This window comes from Ursus americanus, chromosome 21 (assembly GCF_024610735.1).
Source record: "Ursus americanus isolate L20-20 chromosome 21, mUrsAme1.1.p, whole genome shotgun sequence".
NCBI lineage: Eukaryota > Metazoa > Chordata > Mammalia > Carnivora > Ursidae > Ursus > Ursus americanus.
Genome location: NC_142147.1, coordinates 43,466,485 through 43,490,019, shown reverse-complemented (window position 1 = coordinate 43,490,019; position 23,535 = coordinate 43,466,485). Strand labels below are relative to the sequence as shown.

Sequence of the window (23,535 nt, the reverse complement as noted above, 5' to 3'; positions counted from 1 at the left end):
TTTCTGTGTCTTTCTGTTTTGGGGCATATGATGCTTCTACAATCGTCCCAACATTCCTAACATGAGGATACAGAGCCCAGTGAGTGAAACGTGTCACCCAGCTAATAAGCTATGACACAGACACCCCAAACCCAGGGCTGTCTGACTCGAAACACTGGAGCTCCAGACAGTGCGCACACTCTGAGTCCCACGGAATGACTTAGTTCATGTTTTGTTAGGTTTGACTAGGAAACTGGTTTAAAAAGATTTTTTTAACTAGCTGCTGTGGAGTACTAGCTGCCTACCCATTCTATTCTTCCCTTTCTCCTTTTCAAGAAAAACCCTCTACTCTTAGGGGAGGAAAAGAGAGGAGATTTGTCTAGCTAAAAACCTGTATTTCCCAGCCTGCCTTGTAGACAGAAGTGGTCAATAAGCAGCTGTGGTTGGATGGGGCTTATGAGAAAGCTCTTTAAAGGGGGCTGACTTGACAGGAGATCTGTCTTTTTGCCCTTACCCTTTCCTCTTTTTCTTTGCCTGGAAACATGGATGCAACAGCTGGAGCTGCAACAGCCATCTTGGACCAGGAGACTACTCTGGGGGCTGGAGGCCACGCGCTAAGGTTGGCACTCCTCTGATGCTGAGGAGAAACCATACCAGCCCTGGGCTGCTGACCTCCAGACTTCTTTATATCAGAGAAATAAACATCTATGTAGTTAAAGTCTGTCACTGGTAGTTATAAGCAATTCCAAATCAATACAGCTGTCAGCATTTAAAATTAGGAGAATCCATTTAAAAAAAAGAGGAACAAAATTTAATTTCAGGAGAATCTGCAAAAATCGGAAAGGCTGGCAACACTGGGCTTGCCTGCATTTCCTGCATGCCTACAGTGAGATGGAGCTGAGCAGGAGCTGCCCTTTGCTCAGTCCCTGCCTGGCCCCTAATGTAGCTGCCGGGCTTTGTGGTCTCTGCACTAGGCTATGCTGCCTCCTGCAATTGTCCCACTGGCACCGACAAACCTAGAGATGTAGGAAGCCCATCTCTCCCTGGTGTTAACACCTTTGCAACATCAACAGCTCCACCTTCAAAGGGGATCCAGAACCTGCCAGCTTTTCCCCCATGCATGGGCTCCCAACCTAGACTTGTCCATCATCATCTCCTGCCTGAATAGTGCAGCAGCCTCCCCCCTGGTTTCCCTGCTTCCCAATCCCCCCACGTCTGTCCCCCAGAGGGAGGTTGTGAACATCTGAGTCAGATGAGGGCCCTCGACTGCTCAGAACTCTCTCGTGGCTCCATCTCACTCAGGGTACAGGTGAGAGTCCTCACCATGGCCCACAAAGTCCCACACAATTTGTCCCTGTCACCTCTCTGCCAGCTCCTTCCACTCTCCCTCAGTCACTCTGTCCCAGCAACACTGGCCTCCTTCCTCCTCCTTTAGTGTTTCAAAACTATTGTCTTGATCTTCCCTGCGCCGGAACACTGTTCCCAATCTCCACACAGCTCCCTCCTTCAGCCCGGTACTCAAATGACACCTACGTAGGAGGCCCTCCCAGGCCATTCCCTATTGAAAATGCAGCCTCTGACCTGGACGCTATTTCCCTCTCCCTGCTTTACTTTTCTCCACAGCACTTGCCACCCTAGGACACCTTATATATTTTACACACTAATTTAGTTTTACTGTCTTACCCCTGCTTAAGTGCTAGGAAGACAAGATCTTAGTTTTAAACTGCTCAGTACCATATCCCCAGGCTCTAGAAAGTGCCTGGCACATAGCTGAATGGAGCACAGTGTTACTAAATAAATGCCTATCGTCTCCTGTGGCTCCAGGCTTTGGCGAGTTTGGCCCTAGCTAAGTGCCGGATGGGGCCCCGCTCACTGCATCCTCAACCCCCTCCAGGTGCTGCATCCTCGGGGCCTGGGAGGCAGGGACCCGGCACACAGGGAAGGCACACGCAGCGGGAGCCCCGGGGACAAGCTGCGGCCCGTCACCTCTGCCTACGAAGTGGTCCTGGTAGTAGCGGGCGCCCAGGTCCACGTGCTCGATGCTGTACTGCCGCGGGCGGCTCTGCGTCCTCTGCTGCTCCTTGGGCACCTCCAGCACCGAGATGCTGGCGTTGGTGCGGTGGGCGCTGAGCGCGGGCTCGGCTGACCGGCCCTCGCCGCCGCCGCCCGGGGAGCCCACGGCCGCCCGCGAGAAGCTCACGTTGCGCTCACACTCGCCGCCGATCTCGTTGCGGAAGTGCGGGCAGCTGAGCAGCAGGTCGTTGCTGTTGTCGTCGCCCAGGTCCTGCTCCAGGTTCTCCTTGCAGTTCAGGTCCTCCGTGCTGGGGAAGGCGGCGTCCAGGCCGCCCAGGCCGTGCGCCCGCGACGCCGAGAGGGCCGCCGTGGCGGAGGCGGCCGAGGCGCCCGTGGTGGTGTTGCGCCGCTGCGCCGGGGCCACCCTGTTGGCGGCCGCCTCGTTGAGGTCGAACAGCATGCTCTGCACGTCGAAGTGGGCGAAGCTCTTCTGGCAGACCCACGGGCGGCCGGCCTCCGGGGGGCTCCGGCCCTCCTCGGCCTCCCCCAGGGCGCGGCCCATCTCGCCGTCCGCCTTCCCGCTCCTCAGCTTCCGGAAGATGGACGAGTCCGTGGCGTCCCCGCCACCAAGGCCGCGCGCCGGCTTCTTGCGGGCTTTCTCCTTCTCCTTGGCGGGCTGGGGCCCCAGGAGGCTGTCCTTGGCGGGCTGGCCGTTGCGGGGGTCCCCCTTGGCTCCGCCGCCGCCCCCCGGGACGTGGGGGCTGGCGTCGGTCTGGAGCAGCTCGCTGAGGTGCTGGGGGCCCGCGGCCTCCGGCTGTTCGCTGCGAAACTCGTTGAGAATGTCAAAGAAGCTCTGCTCGGGCACGCCCTGCACATCGATGGAGGACGTGCTCCCGTACTCCCGGAACAGGGGCAGGACCCCCGAGTGCCGGGGCCCCCGAGGCTCCCCTGTGTCCTCCACGTCACACTCGCTGAGGGTGATCTCGCTGCTGCTGCGGTGCCGCAGAGGGAGGAAGGCCCTGCCAGGGGACCGGGGCCACCCGTCCTGGAATTCCACATCTTTAGACCTTCTCCTGGAGAGTCGGTGGAAGGCTTTGGGCCCTGAGGAAGCCGGGGTGCTAACAGGGGTCTGTCCGTTCTGTATGCTCCTCATGGAATGGGCCACCTTTGTGGCCTTCGTGCCATCTGTGTCCTGGGAGGGGCTTGGGTTGTTCTGCTCTCTCAGGGCCTCCCGCTTGGGCGGCCAGTCGGCCACTCTTGCACGCACACCCATCTTGGGCACTGCGGGGGTGGTGGGACTGGGGCGGGTGGTGGCGCTGACTGGGCTCTCACCAATGGGCTGGGGCATGCTGCCGTTCTGGACCCAGAATCCCATGGGAGCATAGTCCCCTGTGTGCGGCCCTGGGAGGACATCGGCCCCCCTGGCCCCACAACTGGCTGCCAGGTCCACACCATCATTGGGAATGGGCCGATAGGTGGTCATAGTCCACGGGCACTGGAGTGCTTCTGGCCACTGTGAGCTGTGGAGTGACTTTATGGGGTCCCCTGGCCCTCAGCCATTGTTCAGGGCCGCCAGTCCCAGGATGAAGGATGCTGGCCCCTGAAGCCTGATGGGAAGGTTGTGAGCCTGTGGAGTCCAGTTCTCCACCATCGCTGTGGACAACTGAGCCAGGACAACCTCAGGAGGCAGGTGCTGTCCTGGGGTCTCCAGTCTGGCTCAGCAGGACAGAGCAGGCAGCAGACGTGGGTGAGGGCTGGCAGGCTGTAGGGCTGTCTTCCCCGCCATGCTGAAAAAGGAGAGAAGGCAAAGGTCAGATACGATGTTACTGTTCCCAGAGAAAGACTTTTTCTGTGTGTGGCAGCTTTATACTCATTTAAAGAACTTGCTTATTATGGAAATTTTCAAACATACTCCAAGCAGAGAAGAGCATGATGAGCGCCCCAGCAGCTTCAACAACCGGTAACTATTCCCCATTCCTGTTTCATCTATTCCCCCACTCCTACACTTTTGACAGAATATTTTAGAATATATCCCAGGTATCAGCTCATTTCACCTGTAAAAACTTAAGCTTATATATCCAGCAGTTAAGGTCTTTAAAAATTAACCACGATACCTTTTATCACACCCATATAGATCAACAAGTGTTTTTTTCCTTAACAAGAATTCTTTAATATTATGTAATACCCCATATCTGCATTACATTTCCCCCATTGTCTCAAAGGTGTCTTTTATAAAAGAGTTGGTCTGTTCAAATCAGGATCCAAACAAGATCCCTACTCTACTTTGGCAGATACATTTCATAAGTCTCTTCTATAATGTCTCCCTTACGCCCATCACCTTCATTGTGATGCTGCTCACTTGTGGAAGGAATGAGGTCACTCATCCCATGGCGTTTTCCACTTTCAGGATCTGGCTGCCTTTTCCCTTGTGGTGTCATTAAACACGTTCCTCTGCCCCCTGTGAGTCCTGTAGGTAGAGGCTGGACTGCTGTCTATCTGTCCTGCAGTCTGCCTGGCCAGCCACCCCGTCAGAAAGGAAGTAAAAATGACAGATGAGTCACCATGAATACTGGTAGATTTGGGGGAGGGGATGATTCTAGAATTCTATGTGATTAATAGATACCATGAGCCAGTAAGTCAGCTCCTGTCACTTCCTTGCTGAGATCTCCCCAGTGGCTCCTTACTGCATTAGAATAAAACCCAAATTCTTCTGCTGGCCCACAAGCCCCACAAGCTCTGGCCCCTGCCAGTCTCCCTGATGCCTCTCTTCATCCCATCACACTGGCCCTTTTTTTCTGTTCTGCTGACATACCAAACCCCACTAGGATATCGGGATATGCTTCCTTTGGTTCTTCACTAGGCTGGGTCCCTTGCATGATGTCAATTCTTCAGTGAAGCCTTCCCTATAAAGAGAAGCCCACCAAGGACTAATGGTGCTTCCCGATGAAGGGGAAGGCAGTGGGTGCATGTGTGTGTGTGTGTGCGCGCGCGTGTGTGTGTGCATGCGCGTGCGCGTAGGGAACATTTCCTAACTCATGTCCATAGGTACGGAACAAGCTGGCAGAGAGAGAACCAGGGGGCAACATGAAGCAGATTCATGGAGCAAAACAGTGAGGCAAGCCTATAACATCTGAGAAAGTAAGAATCAGAAGTCAGGGAAAGGGAGGAGTGGGGAGCAAGAGTACACACCTCTTCCTAGTTCTCAAGGGAGCACCCTCGAAGCTGTAGCAGAGAGGCACACAGGGGAGGAAGCAGAGAAGGGGGAGGGAAGTAGAAAGCTCCCAGGGCTGGGTTGGTTAAGGGAGACAGAAGCAAGGCCAGGTGAGGCTGGGTGAGCAAGACAGCAGAGGCATTTCTTTCTTTTTCTTTCTTTCTTTTTTAAAAAGATTTTATTTACTTATTTGAGAGAAAGCACGAGCAGGGGTCAGGGGCAGAGGGAGAAGCACACGCCCTGCTGAGCAGAGAGCCTGATGTGGGGCTCGATCCCAGAACCCTTAATCGACTGAGCCACCCAGGCGTCCCAGCAGAGGCATTTCTACAGAGGCAGGTGGGCCTCAGCTCCGGAGACCAAGCTTTGTGGGAATGTGAATGCCAGATCATTAGATTTTTAAATAGAAATCAGAAATCTTGAATTGTATGCAACTTTTCCCAGTTTGAAAAACAAAAATAACAGCAGCAATGACAACCAACTACCATGCAGAGAAGAGAGCTACAAGGATTTTCAAGAAACTAACAGTTGTTGCCTCTGGGAAGGGGAACTACGTCTCTTTCCCCCACATCCAGCCCTCTCTCTTGCTGCACTCTGTTCCTTAGTACTTCTGAATATACTCATTTATTTATTCCTGATCCCCCACCCCATGAGGAGGTGAGATACTGCTGTGTCTTGAAAGTAGGGGAAGGAAGGAGCCTTTCTTTTCATCGTACACCACTGGCGACCTTCGGAATTACCTGCGTGTACTTCTAGTCAATAAATAAATACTCAAGAACGTTACCAACAAAAACCAAGTAAGGGTCAACAAAATAAGAATGTGGGCCAAATTTGGGCAGGGGATGCTGGTCTGTGATCTCAGGTGACTGGCCCAACCAGCAGCTTCGCCAGAGAAGAGTGCCCAAGGCCTGCCCTACACTCTGCTGGGCCCTGGGTCCAAGGCCAAACTGGGGTGTGCAGCTTGGCCAGGGGCACCCTTGGGAGTGCCAGCCTGGGAGAGCATGGAGGGTTAGCTCTCTGAGGCCCCACTGGGGCTGGCTGGGAAAACCAGTGGCCCAGATGTGACCCTGGCTTGCTTATGCAAGCACCTCCCGACAGATGGGCTTTGCTGATGGCATTTTGTTTCCAGCTCAGTCAGAAACCCCCCATCTGTTTTGCTCTCTTCTGTGAAAACACACAGATGTTCCTGAGGCCCTGGTGTCTTTCCACAGATCCCTTCCCGGAGCAGGTGTAGCCAAATCTCCCCGTGATGCTCAGAGGCTGAGTGATACCCACAGCCTGTGGGATTCGGGGACTGCTGCACACTGGTCCCTTTCCAGCTGCCTGCTGTCCAGCTCCCTGCTCCGAAGAGCACCCCCATCTTCCCGATGGGGAAGCCCCCATTCTGAGGGCCAGCCTGCCTGGGTTCAGATCCTAGTACGCCACAGGCTGTACTAAAACTGTGACTCAGTTTCAATCTGTAAAATGGGGAGAATACTGCTTATCTCCTGGCCACGCCTATCATTTAGGTTCCTTCCTTCATGTATCTTCTCCCTCCCCCCAATTACAGAAGCATGGCGGCTGAGTGTTCGCTGCTTGATCTCTCTGCACAAGTGTCTTCTCTTCAGTGTTCCTTGGCTCCTGCCTGTTCTCTACGCCTGCTCCTCTGGCCTCCTGGTGATCTGTCAGGCTCTGATAAATTCTGCTTCTGCCCAAGACCATCAAGCGTGTCTTCTGCTGCTGGCACTGGAGGACCCCGACGAATGCACAGTGCCGCGTACAAGGAAGGCAGCTGGGGATGGTGGACGGGGAAATGTGGGGGCCGGCAGCACGAGAAGCGAGTGGCAGTGGGAGAGTCAGGTGGGAGGCATGTGGCTGTAAGTAAGAGAATCCCATCTACTGGAGGCTTGGGCAATGAAGACATCTCATTACCCTGTGTCACGAGGAGGCCAGATACGGTGACTCCACTCTTGATCCACTGGAATGATGTCAGGCACTTTCTCTCTCCCAACCCCATCATCTTCTGCTTCCCTCAGTGTGCTGCTGGCCTACATCTTTGGATTTTGGCCTCAGAGCAGCAAGCTGGCGGCCACAGCCATGCTTCTCACTGAACCATGGGCAGGGGGGAAAGAAAGGGATGACATAAGGCTGTTCTTACTTCTTACCCATCTGACCCTAGTCAGGAAGTAGAATGTTTGCCAGAACATTCCCCCCACACCTCGACAGACTTTCTTTGATGCCTCACTGGCCAGAATGGGGTCACATATGGCCATTCCAGGTGCAGGGAAAGCTGGGAAAGCCAAGAATCTGGATTATCCTGACTGCCCTTAGGCCAGTGAAGACTTACCTCTTGGGCTGGCCACACTGGCTCCCTAAAAATGTCAGGGTCTGTTAGAGGAGCAGGTACCCAATAGTGTATCTGTGTAAATGCTCCCAGACTATCACTTGTGAAGAAGGTGGGGAAGTCTGAGCTGAGAGGGTGCTGCCTTATCAGGCCCCCAAAGCCTGGAGGCTGGAACAGCAGACATGCAGGTGAGTGCCACAGCCGCAATGTTCTGACTCCAAAGGGCCTTGCTCTTCTGTGAAGGAGCCACGATGTCTGCCAGAATCTCCCAGGGCAGAGCAGAAGGGAAAAACATAAGCCTTCCAGTGGTAGACACTTGTGGTTTGCTTCCCTGGCCTCTATGACTCTTTTTTCCAAAAACAGCCCAGATTTCCCTTTGGGAACCTGCTTTCTCTGACTCCCACCCAGTGGGCTAGAGGAGGAGCTCCTTCTTGAGCTCAGGAACTAACCATGTAACCTGCTCAGAACCAGTGAGACCCAGTGACATCATTGCCAAGAGTCCTAGGGCTGAAGGCTATGCTTTTCCCTCTTACCGTGAGTCTGAAAAGATGTGAGGGATGGAATCACTGTGGCCATCTTGTGACCATGAGGGAAGAACCATTTGTGAAAGGGGCTGAAATAGGGGGGATCTGGGGGCTGTAGTCATCACTTTAGTCTGAGTCAAGGTGGGTCTGAAGCCACCACTATTCATTCTACTTCCCGCCACTAGATGTTTTAATTATATAACAAAACAACACCTATAAGAGCAGCTACCACCAATGTGATCCTTCTATGGTCCAGGTCCTTCTCTAAGCACTTTACATCTATTATCTCTCTTAATTTCACAGTAACTCTGTGAAGTAGATATTGTCTCCATTTTAACATACGGAAATTGAAGCGGGCAGATGAGGTAACGTGCCTAAGGCCAGATGGCCACGAGGTGGCAGAGTTGGGAATGATCCAGAAGCTTCATTCCTGAAGTCCGGCGGTCCCGAGTTCAAGCACGAGCGCTCCCAGTTGCTCAGCGGGCAAAGTCCCAGACCTCCGATTCTCCTTTTTCTCACTGGTGACACACCGTAAAATATCTCCAGATCCAGCTGGTCCTGTGGGTTCTAGGCCATCTACTTACTTGACATCACCACGTATGTATGTCAACAGGCACTGCAAACTAACCATTCCCACCCCGAACTCCTGATCTCTCCCCATCCACGAAACTCGTTCCTTCTCAGAAATTGTCAGGGTGGGCCACAGTAACAGAGGGCCCCAAATACCAGGGGCTTACACAACAAAGGTTTCTTGGTCATTCTTCATGTCCAACACGGGTGGGCCAAGGGCCTTCTGCCCGCTCTACTCCCAGCCGACAGAACCGTCCTTCCATGAGACTCAGACGATTTCACAGGTAAGGGAGATGGCTAAACCACATAACAGCCTCCCTGTTCCCTCTGTTTCTGCTTCCCTAAATGCCCTCTTCCAAGCAGTAGAATTCATATTCACATTTGAATCTTAGTATAAATTCAAATCTTAGGATAAAACTCAAAATCCTCACCTCACCCCTCAAGGCTCCTTTCCACTTCTTCTTGTTCTGGGAGCCCGGGGCACAATGTCCATCTTTCAGTTCCACTTACTGCTTATCCTCCCTGTTGTTTCAGGCCTTTGCACAGGCCATTCCCATTGCCCTTGCCCTTACCTAGATAGTTCTTTCTCCACATGCCTTTCCCTTCTCACGAACCTTGTTCAGTCCCCAACCTGAGCTCTTAGAGCACTCTCGGAGCATATCTCTTTTGGGGTTACCTGCATCAACGTATGTATGTAATTTACCATGTAATGAACTATTAGCCATATGGAAGGTTTGTGAGGCACTGGAGTCTATTACTGCCTGCATCTCCAGCACAGGCCTGACACACAGTAGGCCATTAATAAATATCTGCTAAATGAATGAGTGGAGGGATGACAACCTCACTCAGATCAGGAAGAGCACTGGCTCAGTCAGGGTCTGTGATGGGTAGGTGGCACTTGCTTGGTGAGACCCAGTGTGTCTGCCCCTGGGAAGAAGCATGCTCAGGAAGCTGAAAGTAATGCGTGGAGTGTGTGTGTGTGTGCACGCGCGTGCGCACAAGCTGCCCCTTCACAGGCCTCTGAATGAGGGAGCGGGTAGGTATCTAAAGCTTCCTTCCTAGGCAGCCTTCTGTGTCCAAGGGTGCCCCCATCTGCTTCATGGAAATGTGATCCAGTCACTGCAATGGGGACTCCGTGGGACCTAAGAACTCTGGTCAGTTCAGGGTTGTGGCACCGAGTCTGAGGGCTACTCTCTGAGGCCCAGGGGGAATGATGACCCCACTGCATGCACTTGGCAATCCAGCAGTTTCTGGGCACATACAAGTCATTCATTTGTCCAGTAAGAACTAGTCCTTCCAGCTTATTCGTTCATACAACAGACACCTATCACATTCTTAGAAATCATTTGGCCCAAAGAATTCATTCAGTCAAAAGAACACTAAAACCTTATTCTTTTAGTGAACATTGACCAGCATACAGCTCATTCATTTCACAAACACCAAGCACCTAAACACCGCACACTTATTCAATAGATTTCTCAAGCACCTACTACAGCTATTGTAGGCGCTAAAGATACAGCCCCAAGCAGGACAAACACTCCCCCTCTCATGACCTTACTTCCAGTAGAGGGAAGCCACAGAAATAAGTCAACCGAGACAGAAAACAAGGTAACTTCAAATGGTGATGAGCAGTTAAAAGGACTAAAATGCTGACGGGGGTGCTGAGGGCTGCTCTCAATGTGGGGGTGGCGGTTGGGAGGGCTGGTTGTGGGATGCCATCTGATCCGGACAGAGGGCGCCTGCCACGCACCAGGTATGCTGATGCACCAGGCTGACATGCACGGGCAGGAAAGCTGGGAGTGGCCAGTGCACAAGGCCCTGTGGGCTCATCCAAGGCGGTAGTTGTCTCCCCCACTGTCCATTAGAGGCACCGGGGGAGCTTTGTAAAAATATAGGTGTTCACATTCCACCCCTGGAGAGTCTGAATCAGCTGGTCTGGGGTGGGGACCAGGCCTGAGAGCCTTTTAAAAGCTCTGCAGCTGATTCTAATGTGCAGCCAGGGCTGAGCACAGAGGAAGAGAGAGAGCAAAGAAAGGAGGGCCTGACACCAAGCCCTGATTTGCTGCAAATGCAAGAGGGGGCAGGCATGTTAGCCAGAGCAGGCCCGTGCAGAGGGGCAGGAGAGCAGGTGTCCCCGAGGCCCCGGCAGTGGCTGTGGTCTGGGGAGGAGCAGGTCCACAGGGTTGGAGGCTGCTGAGAGGGTCATATCTGATGACAATTATCGGTCTGAAGGTCACTGGGGACCATGGCAGGAGGTATTTCAGGGGACTGCTGCTCTGGGATGCCTTGTCCACACCCCTTGTCCCCCTCCCCATCACCCCCAGTGTGGCTGGCCTACCCCGTCTTCTCCTTCCTAACTTCCTACCATGCCCCAGACACAACAGCTCCCATCCTCCCTTTGCTGAGCTCCCAGGGGTCTGCACATGCTCTGTGCTACAAGAGATAGCTCACTCGATTTTCAAGCCTCTAGTAGCTTTGGTCCTCCTTGGGCTTTGAGCAGCTCCCAGTGTGCAGGGCACTAGGGCCTACCACATGTGTTCTTGCCACACAGCCAGGGCAGAGGGGGCGACGTACTGGTGATGGTAATATACATACTTGGCATGTATGAACACGTGCTGTAATGACCTTATAAAGCAGGGACTTCTGGCACGCCCAGTTTACAGATGAGGCAAAGGTCACGTGGCCAAGTCACACAGCGGGCAGGTAGGTGGAGCAGCTAGGACCCAGATCTCGTCAGTTTGGCTCCCACACCTTGACACTACACTCTAAATAAGAGGTGGAAGCCCAAATGAGCGTGTTGTGTGAATACGCAAATGATGCAACTATCTTCAAAAAGTCAATTCATAAGGACAAAACTCTGGAAAAGTCAGCAGCAGCTCAGCAGATTTCAGGTTAAGGATCTGTTTTCTCGGGATGTCTGGGTGGCTCAGTCAGTTAAGTGTCTGCCTTCGGCTCAGGTCATGATCCCAGGGTCCTCCTGCTCCCTCTCAGTGGGGAGTCTGCTTCTCCTCTCCCTCTGCCGCTCCCCCTGCTTGTGCTCACTCCCTCTCTCTCTGACAAATAAATAAAATCTTATTAAAAAAAAAAAGACTGTTTCTCCCTTCTATGTCTTCCTCCACTTTACTGGAAATTCAAGCATACACTGGACACTCTAGGGCTCCCCCAGGAAACAAAATGGGTGGAACTTCCGGACATCTCATTAGGGAGCCCCAAGGCAGAGACTGCTCCACCAGCCCAAAACACGAGGAACAGGGCCCTAATCCTGGCCACCCGGCTGCCTCCTGCTCCGATCTGTTCTTTATTCTGAATGCCTCTGATGCCAGATGTGTGGGTTTTCCACCCCAAGCAGTTCTCCAGTTCTCTCCAGACACCGCTGGGGTGTCCCACAATTTAATTCAATCCCAACACTAACTACCTGGAGTCAGCGTAGACGCCACACGGGTTAAGGGCCCAGTTCCACCCGACAGCCCCCAACTTCAGATGCTAATCCCAAGTGGTGGGTCCCCAGGTTACCCATACGGCTGTCTGCCTTGGCTACAAACTGGGGTTCCTACCACCCCCTCCTCAGGCTCAGTAATTGGCTGTAACAGCTCACAGAACTGAGAGAGATACTTTACCTACTATTACTGGTTTCTTATAAAAGATACAAACCAACAGTCAGATGAAGGGATACTCAAGATGAAGTCCAGAAGGGTCTCGAGTCCCATGGAATTGGGGATGCACCACCCTCCCAGCACGTGGATACACTCACCAACCTAGAAGCTCTCTGAACTCTGTCCTTTCGGGGGTTTTATGGAGGCTGCATTACGTGGGTATGACTGACTAAATCACTGGCCATTGGCGACTCCTGCAAGCTCCAGCGCCCCCGCCTCTCCAGAGGTCAGGAGGGTGGGGCTGAAAGTTCCAACCCTCTAATCACGAGGCTGGTTTCCCTGGCAACCAGCCCCTCTCCCGAAGCTATCTAGGAGTCCACCAAGAATCACCTCATTAGCATAAACTCAGGTGCGGTCCAAAGGGGGCTTATTCTAAAGAACAAAAGAGGCTCCTATCACTCACATCACTCGGGAAATTCCAAGGGTTTTAGAAGCTCTTGGGCCAGAAACTGGGGACGAAGACCAAATATATATATATATATATATATATTTTATTTTATTTTATTTTATTTTATTTTATTTGCACTTTCCTATTTCAGGTCAAAGAACTTAGAGAATGGGTGCTTCCGATTGAAATCTTACAGCCATTACACTTAAACTGGCAAGGGTCCCAGGAGTCTGAGTTCCTGAGAGAGGCCCGTTCTCTTTGAAGTGTGTATATCAGTAGAGCTTCTTCCCCTTTCTTAGGGGGGAAAGAACTGTAACGATGCGCTGAAATAGGAGGTGTGCACGCTACTTTATTTTAATCCAGCAGTTTCATTTCCAGGCATCTGTCCCTCAGCTACTCACACCAGTGCATGTGGAAACACAGGGGGCATTCACACCGCCACACTGTTGTAATATGGAAGTGGTGGGAAGAGCCGAGAAGCCCGTAGGCAGAGGATGGACTAAATGTGTCTGGGTGCCTCTACTCCAGGGATACAATGCAGCGGCAATAAACAGCGAGGGAGAGGTAAAGCCATGTGTCCTGCGTGTAGGAGGCCCACATGGCCTGAGGTGAATGAGTATAGCCCATACTTAGGAGGGCTCGGGCTGTGTACTAGGCTGAAGTGCTTTACACACATTAACTCATTTCATCCTTATGAAACCCTGTGAGGGAGTGGCGATCACCCGCCTCATTTTAAAGCCAACGCAATGGAGTCCAGAGAGGCCAAGTAACTTGCCCAAGGTCACCCAGCGGAAGACCGGTGGCACTGGGATTTGAACCCAGGCAATCCAGCTCCAGAGTTTCTCCAGTTTTACTCTATGGTGCTACTTGTGAAAGGACAGAGGCAAACTGCAGAATCAAAACAAAAAACAAAATCATTTGGCTCAAACTAAAGGGGAAGGATTTCATTAGACAGAAAGAGATCAAGAGAGAACATAAATGTCTGTAAAGAAAGGGCCTAGGAGGACACCCACCCAAAGGTTAACAGTGGTTACATTCTAAGGAGTAAAACCGGGGATGGAGATAAAAGGACACTTTTTTTTTTTTAATTCTACGTGTCTGTGCTTGAATTCTTACAAACATGTAAGTTCAAGGGCCTCCTCGGGCCCCCTATGAGGCCTGCCCTGAATCCACATCCTGGGGAGGAGCCCTATGAACAGGTTTGCACGCTTTCTTCCAGACCTTTCTCTGTCTATAAGGAAATACAACTGCACAGGGTAGGGGCGTCTCGGGCTTTAAGTTTTCGGTTTTGAAAGTGAGCATGGAGGGGAAGCATGGGCAGAGGGAAAGCCGCCCCTGGAAAGTCCTGACCGTCCAGAATGCAGAGTCAGAACAGACCAGCCGCACCACCTCCCCCGCTGAGCGCCAGTCCCAGCATCAGCGAGGCCCGGGGAGTCTGAAAACTCCCCATCTTTCCAAGTGGAGATTCCTCCGTGGCCTGGCAAGCTGCCCGCACTCAGACCCACCGAGGGAAGGAAGGGGCATCCCATCTTGTGTCCACATGCACCTCGGGGGAACAGAGGCTGTACTTAAATGCTTCAAAAGCAATCTGGCCTTCTTTGTTTTAGTCTGTGAGCCAGTACGGTCCAAGTTATGTGGGTTAAATGCTTGTATAATTACATGCTTATATAGAGAGATGAATTTAAAAATAATAAACAGCCTTCCTGGTTACTTTTCTTACTTATTATCAGATCTTGGAGATTTCCTGCTGCAGCAGCTGTCGCACCGGGGTTAGAAGCCAAGAAGACTCAGGTTCAATTCCCAGCTCTGCCACTTAATTACCTGGACCTTGGGCAGGTCACTTAGCCTCCCTACATCTTGGTTTTCCCATCTGTAAAACGAGATAACAATAGTACTTAACTCCTAGGGTTGCTGTGAGGTAATGACTGTAGAGACTTCGAATATCCCTGTCATGCAGGGATACACAAGTATTAGCTATTAACGTTTTACTTATATAATAATAAAAACGAAACCTCAAGCAAACAAACAGAACCAAATGTGGCCTTGGCATGAACTCTGGTTGCTCTGGGCTCAGGACCCGGGTCACCCAGGGTGGCCTGCTTTGAACCAGAAGCTGGTCCAGCCCCTCCTTCCCGGTGGCCCAGAGCCAGGGCCACAGGGAGGTGCCCCTTCTGAGTCCCTGTGGGTCGGGAGGGTGAGACGAGAGTGTTGCTACCTCCCCCGAAGTGCATGTGGATGAAGCATCTTGTTTCAATTCTGGGCATAGTCCTACTCACTTCAAATGAGACTTTGAAATGCAAAATTACAAAAGGATGCCTCCTGGAGTATGGGCACGCGCGCCAGGCCCACCCAGGAGCTGCAGCCAAGCTTGTGCACTCGGATGATGTGACCGAGCGGCGCTGGCTAAAGGCTGGATGAGGGGTCTGTGGTTGGGGAAGCCCCTTCTGGGGAGACGTCATCAGCACCACAACCACTGCTCCAAGCAGCCAGACGTCCCTAGAGGGATCTCCCCGGCTCTAGCCAGGCCCACAGTCAAGCCACTGGGGTAGCCCTGACATTTATTTTGATACTGAAACTTTTTGATAAACAGCTGCTGCCTGGAACCCCGAGAGCCCCCACTATCCCTGCGTGGGGCAACACTTCAGGGTCTGCTCCCATGGCTGCTGCTGCTCAGGCTGGAGTGCTGGTTAAATGTTTAGCGTGTCCCCCAATGGGCTCGCTCCTGTGACCAGGCCAAGCCTCCTTCAGGAGATGGTGTCTTGTCAGCATGGAGCCTGACTTGCAAACTAATCCCAGCTAATTGCCACCGAAACCTGCTAAGATCACATCTGTTGGGCTCGGAGATTAAATCAATATTTGACAATCTTGATTAAATAGAGTCAGGGAATCCTTGTCAAAGAACATCTGTTAAAGCTCTGTTCTTTCCATCCTTTTCTGGGGGGCCAGCTGGGGGCATCTCTGGCTCTGCTTCTCCTTACCTGAGGAGCTTTGTGGAGGGATGGGGGTGGTGGGGGGTACAGGACACAGAAACAGAAAGGCTCCCTGTGGTGGGAGGGGAGGGGAGTAAACCTTGTTATCCTGGGGGGCACCATCTGCCAGCAGTAATCACCATACCTGCCCCTGACCCCCGGGGCTGCTGAGGGCCAGGCCCAGCTGGGGTGGAGCGCCTGCCACAGAACCTGTCTGCTAATGGTCCACTGAGGCAGTGTTCCTGTCACCTCCATTACAAAATGGGGAAACTGAGCTTCTCAGAGGGGACAATGCTTGCCCAAGGTCAAAGAGAGGATGAGAAGAGGAATGGGGGTCTAGACCTGGCTCTGGCTGACTCCAGGGTCTGCCCTGTGACCAACTTGAGACAAGCTGTCAAAAGTAAGAGCAAAAACTGGCATTTAATGCCACCAGGAGCCCAGACTGGAGGCCTGCTCCAACGGTCCGGTTCCCAAAGTTATACATAATAATGGCGGCCCCACTGAGAAACACTGGCCTCATACTTGGCCCTCTTCAGCCCATGCAGCATCCCGGGGCAAGGGCCCTACTGTTCTCCTCCATTGACATACGGGAACACAGAGACTCAGAGGGACAAGCTTCCCATGAGGTAAAAGGCAGAGGGAGGACTGGAACCAGGTGGTGACTCTATGACCACCAGAGCTGCTGTCATCTCTAAAAAGTCGGGACAGAGCTGTGAACATGATGGGCCTCGATAAATGCCCACTCTCCATCCCTCGGTGATTTGAGACAGAAATCAGGCTCATGCTGGGGTCCTGGGATCACATCATGACCCCAACACAGACCAGAGCAGGCAGCAGTGCCACCTTGTCGCACTGCTAGAGGAGCCCAAGATGATCCCCCTAAGATACCACTCCCCACGGTAAGGGCACAGAAGAAGCACGTATACATCCTTACTCAGGATCTGAGAAACAACGAGAACAACTCGACGGCTGCACTCACAGCACTCTCACGGGGGGAGGGGCAGGGAGCAGTGGTCAGACACCCAAATGTCCGCAGCCACTGTTCACCACTCTTTGCCCAGGTCCAAAGCAGTGCTGAGATCAGGGGAGTGCTCCATTAGTCTCTGCTGAGTCCATTAAAAAAAAAAGAGAGAAAGAAAAGAAAAGAAAAGAAAAGAAAAGAAAAGAAAAAGAGAAACAAGCCAGTCAGCCACTTGGCCAGATAACCAACTAGCCAGCCAACCAGATAACCAACTAACCAACCAATCATCCAGTTAATCAACCAACTAGCCAGCCAGGCAACTGGCCTACTTCTACGTCCCTATCAATTTCCACCTCGACCCAATCTCTCTGCATCGCTATCCCATGTTTCTAGGTCTCTGTTCACACCTGTCCGTGTCTCCCTGTGTGTTCGTCTCTCTCACATATGTGCACACACAAATGGACATAGCTCTGCTTATTTCTGGCCCCTGAGTCACAATCTCATGTTAACTTATCACTGAGGATGTGTCCCAGGCCAGGCAGCCTCTGCCTGGTACCTCCTAACTCTCTCCCATATTCTAAGTTCCCAGCATCTGCAGGAAAGGAGAGAGGCTAAGGAATTGGCCAAATTATTAAAAAAAAAAAAAAATTCAGGAGGCAGATCCTAAACTACTGAGTAAAAGAACCACTGGCACGTGGGCATTGTTTGGGCCTCTAATTTCTCATATTCCAGGAAGGATTTATGCCTGTCTTGTCCAGTCTCACCCCCACCCTGATGCGGAATCTTACAAGGAAATTGGCTGCTTTAATCAGAGAATAAACTCAGAAACGCCTAGAAGAATGTATTCACAAGTAGTTAAGAAGAATGTCATACTCTCTCTTTCAATTAAAAAAAAATCAGTATTAAAAAAATCTCCATGCTACATATTTTATATCTATATAACCACCTAGATCAATCCAGAGCACCTACAGCAAAGATCTGGAAGGCCAACCTCTACCTCTAAGTGGTTACCCCAGGAAGGGGAGCGACAGTGTGTGTGAGCATGTGATTGTCCAATCCTCAGCTCTGAAGCTCCGAAACTTCCCAAAGTCACCCACCTCCACTTTGGTACCATCACAGACCACCTGTATTAGTATTTCCTTAAGATAATCCTTTCAACCAACTCACTTCCTAAAACCTTAATAATCACACTAGTATTGGATTCATTATATTTTTTTTTGTAATTTTTATTTTGTTATATTAGTTACCATACAGTACATCCCCAGTTTTTGATGCAATGTTCCATGATTCATTAGTTGTGTATAACACCCAGTGCACCATGCAATATGTGCCCTCCTTAATACCCATCACCGGCCTATCCCAATCCCCTACCCCCTCCCCCATTATATTTTTTCTAATACTCCTCGAACAGAATGCACGAATATGAACATTTGTAAAGCTTGTCTGTGTGTCCATGGAAATGAGCTTTGGTCCCAGAAATGTGCCGATGTCAAAATCAGAATGCAGCTTTCAGACATGATTCTGAGCAAAAGAGGCAGACACGGAGCAACATGTATCACTTATGATTTCATTTATGTAAAATTCAAAAATAGGCAGAATGAAACGATGTTACTTAGCGTTACTCTCCTAGGCAAACAAATCTTCAAAAGCATGGAAGTCTGGAGAGTAGAGGCCTCTGGGGGAGAGAGAGGGTTTGGATGCCAGGGGTACACAGAGGGTTCTGGGGTACTGGCAAGATTCTCTTTCTTGATGTAGGGGTTACATGAGTGCTTGCTTTATCACTGTTCACTAAACTGTGTGTTTATTTTATTTTCTTGGTGCAAGGGTTATTTTTCACAATAAAGTTTTAAAGTCTTTTGCATTGTATCAGTTCATCTTAAAGAATGAGACTGTTCTCTTGTATGACGTGTGTAATTTAAAAAAATTAGATAAGACCATCTTTGAGGGGTGCCTGGGTGGCTTAGTAGGTTAAACGTCTGACTCTTGGTTTCGGCTCAGGTCATGATCTCAGGGTCATGGGATGGAGGCCTCCACTGGGCTCTGTGCTGAGTGCAGAGTCTGAGATTCTCTCCTTCTCCCTCTCCATCCCCCCACCCCCGCTGGTTCTCTCTCAAATTAACAAATAAATAAAATCTTAAAAAAATAGATAAGACCCTCTTTAAAGACCTGCGTGTGTTCGTATACACACACACACACCCCCACACCCACCCAGAGGCAGCCCAGTCACTCTCACTCCCCTGGCTCAAAATTCACTTTCTCTCCCATAAGAAAGGTTTCCACTTCCCAGAACCCGGCAGAGCCACTTTACCTGGCCAGCTAGCTGAACACAAACATCCTGGGCCTGCTGGGGGACTGTGTACTTCCTCCTGGCCCCAGGGGAGCCAGGGAGCTGGGGAGAGTGGGGGAGTTACACTCACAGCAGCGGTTTTGGGACAACTCAACACATGACAGCTGGGGGATGGAAGGGCACGGACCCGCATCCACCTGGAGGAGGCCTTACAGAGCAGAGGGGTTACAGGGCCCTGCTAGCATGCATCCTAGCTCTGCCCCTGCAGGGATTCCACAGTGAGCTCTAGAAAGACTCTAGTCCTGACCCTTGACTAGGTGCAAAGCCTCTTGTCAGCCTGAGGACCAGCTGGCAGATGGCGAATGCCTGCAGCTCTGTTTGCACAACACTGTAATCAAACACCCTACCCGGGGAACTAAGACCAAGGCAGAAGGGCTGGAAGGGGGCACTAGGCCCTCAGGAGCCTAAAACAATGGCTCCCCAGGAACCCAGGACACCAGGAAATCAGCCACTCATTCCTAGGACAACTTTCTTTCTTTTCTTTTCTTGCTTTTTTTTTTTTTTAATGTTCACAGTTGATGGAACCTTTCTAGAGGCAATCTGGCAATGGCTTTTAAAAATGTTCTTACCCTCTGAATGTGTAATGCTACTTCTGGGAATTGATCCCAAAGAAACAATGGAAACGAAGAAAAAAATTTATGGCATTGGTTATAAAGCAAAAAAAGAGTACCAACCCCAACGTCCAACAACAGGAGAATGGTTAAATAAATTACCGCACGTCTCATTGCACAACCTTAGGACGCTAAACACTTATATATGTGTGCAGATGCAGTCACAGAAAAAAGACTGAAAAAATGCTCAAAAATATTAACTGGGGTTAGTTCTTGGTGCTGGGACTACCACTGATTTTTGAAAATGTGCTCTTTCTGGTGCGCCTGGGTGGCTCAGCCATTAAGCGTCTGCTTTCGGCTCAGGGCGTGATCCCAGAGTACTGGGATTGAGCCCCGCATCAGGCTCCTCCGCTGGGAACCTGCTTCTTCCTCTCCCACTCCCCTGCTGTGTTCCCTCTCTCAATGGCTGTCTCTTTCTCTGTCAAATAAATAAATAAATAAAATCTTAAAAAAAAAAGAAAAGAAAGAAAATGTGCTCTTTCTACCTTCCTATATTCTCCCAAATTACCTTTAATGAATGTGTTTTCAAAATCAGGGAAACAAAGCAGGAAGTTTCCATTCATGTCATTGATTTCCATTCACTAGACACATATTTCCTGAGAACCAACTATGTAAGAAAGCAGTGAACGAGGTAGACCCTTCTCTGCCCTTTGCCTGGAGAAGGGAGACACGCATGAATTGAGTGCCTTTACCAAGTACACGTGTCAGTACACGTGTCAGCACAAAGTAGGACGAGGAGAGGATAAAGGGTAAATAAAGGGAAGAACAGGGTGCTACACAGTGGGTGGTCAAGGAAGGCTTCACAAAAGGGGTGGTGGTAGCTGAGGGGGACAGATGCAGCAGGTGCAAAGACCCCAGCGTGTTTGGAGGCAGCAACCTAAACCGAATGCCACATAGGTAATGAACCCGACGAGCAGCAGTCTCATGAGGAGGCCGGGTAGCCATCCCTGGGGGTGGGGGCAGGGGTGGCGCGGCCCAGAACAGGGACAGCGCTGACATGGAGAAGGGGACAGACTAGAGAGGATCTGGCCATTTCCTCACATGAAGAGGAGCTCCACGGCCTTCAGTCCTAAGCTGAATACTAGGTGGGTATAGGGCGCCGTGGCAGATCTGGTCACAGAGATGCGCGCTGTCACTCCTGCTCTCGCCCCCACGCTTTCCAGACCAGAGCGGGACGGAGATATGAATAAATGAGCCACTTCAGGTCAATATGTTTGGGCTGACCATCTGCTGCCAGGACTGGGCTCAGCTTTAAGAAAAATGGACAACTTTCCAAACAAAAGCTAGCTCCAGCCCTCCTGCAGGGTGGGATGTACCTCGAAGTCCTTCCCATCGAGGTTTTCATAGGCTCACAGGTGCTCTCCAGGAGGCCCGAAGGTAAGGAACCTCACTCCCAATGGGCAGCTGAGGAGACTGCGCACAGGGCGGTGTCCTTTCTTGACAACAAGAACTCAGGCCCTCAGTAGGAGACTATGTTAGGCTCCACTGGGGGGCTGCTCCTGATGCTGAAGGCCTCACACTTGGGGCTGCACGGACTCCAGTATTGTTCAAATCCAAACGCACCTTCCTTCCTTGAGAGAAGTCCGAATTAGTCTGGAGCAGCAGGATGCCCATTGCAAAACCCGCTCTCCCAGGTTCCCTTGCAGCTAGGGCTGTGTCCCGTTCTAGTCAATGAGAGGTGAAGTGGAAGTCTGCGGGGGGTGGGGTGGGTGGGCGGGGGGTCTTCTGGTAAAGCTACTGCTTTCCAGTAGAAAGGAGTAACCTCAGTCAGCACACCCCTTCCACCCTTCTCCTTCCTGGAATGTGGATAGCATACCTGGAGGCGAGGTAGCCATCTTGTGCTTGTTGAGGCTGAAAGCCACATGCTGAGGATGGCAGGGCAAGGAGTCAGAGGAGCCCACTCTCGCGGCCAGTGGCCCTGCCCCAGTCTACCCATACTCCCTTCCCTTCCTATGTGCCAGGGAAAAACTGTTGCCTTATTTAAGCTACTGCCTGCTGGCTTCCTGTTACGTGTAGCAGACTACAATCCTGACTGATAGAGGCCCTACCCAGATCCTCAGTCTACATACAAGGAAACTGAAGCTCTAGTCGCTAGCCCAAGGTCCCGCAGAGCCAGGCAGAGCTGAGGCTGGATGTGAGCCTGTATCCCTAACTACTTCACAGCAGCATCTTGAATCTTAGTCACGAGTCCTGGCTTTGGAGAAAGCTTGGCTTCAGTTAACTTCTCCATCTAGTAGTTGGCTTGTCCATCCCGCACACCAGAAGCGTGAGCTCCACAAAGTGTGGACTCTCCACTGCTCACTCCCCACCACACAGAACAGCACCGGGCTGGTGGCAGGTGCTCAACACACACACTCGAAAGGGGTAATGACTGAATGCGTGGGAAGGTCGAGTGACTCTTCTGGAAAACAGGAATGCCACCCTTAACTTCACAGGAGGCTGGGAGGGCTCACAGGGCATGGTGTCCAATTAAGTTCCCAATAATTGATTTCATTATTACCAAAATGGAGGCTGTGGATCTCCTCTTCCAGAGACCTTTCCCCATGACCAGTTTTGCCAACTCTAGATGATCTTTTTTTTTTTTTTTTAAACTTAGGTTCCAAGATGATTTCTCTATGCAAACTATCTGTAACTCACGTCAAACACCCCCAGGACTCCCGACTAATTCCCAACCACGCATAACTGGAGCAGCATCCCTACCTCCCTGCCTCAGCCTTGGGTTCTGCCAGCAGAAACTGCCCTGCACTTTGCACACCAACCCTTCCTCTTCCTTAGACCCGCTTCCCAAGCTGCCTCCTGAGTGACGCCTTCCCTGACTCCCCACCCCATCTGGTACTGCCCCTGCCCCTGGGGAAGCCCTTGGGGCCCTCCCCGTCTGGCCTATCCTCTTCCAGTGTGGTCTCCGCAGAGGCCATCTACCTGGCATTCCTGTTGGGTGCTGTGCGTACATGCACCTGCCCTCCACAAGACCAGCTCCTGGGAGCAGGTACCACCCCCCCTCCTGCCTCCCCGGGGGTGCTACACCTAGAAGAGATGCTCATCGACATCCGGGGAATGGGAGAATGAATGATCACACTGCCTGACATTTATATGGGTCTCCAGTGCACCTGGCATTGTTCTATGCGCTTTATTCCTATTAATCCATCTGCTCCGCACGGCGATCCTTCGAGAAGTACTATTATTACCATCTCCGTTTTATACACAAGGAAACTGAAGCCCAAGGTCACGCTGCTGATAAATGGCAAAGCTGGGTTCTAATCCTGCTGACTGACTCCAGAGTCCAAGTTTCTAACCTCTTGGCTCTCCTGCCTTGTTGCATGAGTAAATGCACAAATGTCCATGGCATGAAGAAAAACACGTGGGGCCAGGCCTGAGTGGAGGGCGAAGCTCACTTCCTAAGCCAGAGCACACATTCTCACTGGTCTCCCCATAACATTCCAACCCTATTCTCCTTTGCTTACCTGCCAATATTGACGCCCAAAACCCCAGACATTCACTTTTCTAGCTGAGAGCTGAGAAATCTGCTAGAAGCGGGGAGGGGGGTGGGCTTCCTGACAAAAGAGCAGAAACATGGTCCTGACTGCTCCCCCCTTCCTTCCTCATGGCTATGACAGGATGTGATAGCTGGAGCCACAGCAACCATCTCACAACCATGCAGAAAGGCTAAAAATGATTTCAGAAGCACACACTTGGGCTTCTGACATGTGGAGCCGTTGAAGCATCCCAGAACTGCTGCGTATCTATTACTTATATTCCAGGCTGAGATTCAAAGTATTTAGAAACCCGTATGGCACTGGCAACAGGCATTCAAAACGGATGGTAGCTGGTGAACGCCGCCAAACGCCAGCCCTGCTTGAATCCAGATACTTGAATATGAACGCCTTGAGAATGAGCATCAACGCCAGTTTTGCTCACTGTTGTCTCCCAGCACCAGCACAGCACTCGGCACGGTTGGCAGAGTCGGCACACAGTCAATGTCTGGTGAATGA

General features: G+C 51.5%; 1 protein-coding gene across 6 annotated transcripts in view; it reads right to left on the bottom strand.

The window, feature by feature from the left end:
- Window positions 1–23,535, bottom strand: part of SIPA1L3 (signal induced proliferation associated 1 like 3) — a 225,285-nt gene that overhangs the window by 92,685 nt on the left and 109,065 nt on the right. For all 6 annotated transcript variants that reach the window (XM_045786053.2, XM_045786088.2, XM_087870714.1 and 3 more), the window contains exon 3: window positions 1,966–3,779. In XM_045786053.2, the coding sequence (XP_045642009.2) occupies window positions 1,966–3,475 (1,510 nt within the window). In that variant the 5' untranslated portion in view covers window positions 3,476–3,779. The remainder of the gene's footprint in view (window positions 1–1,965; window positions 3,780–23,535) is intronic.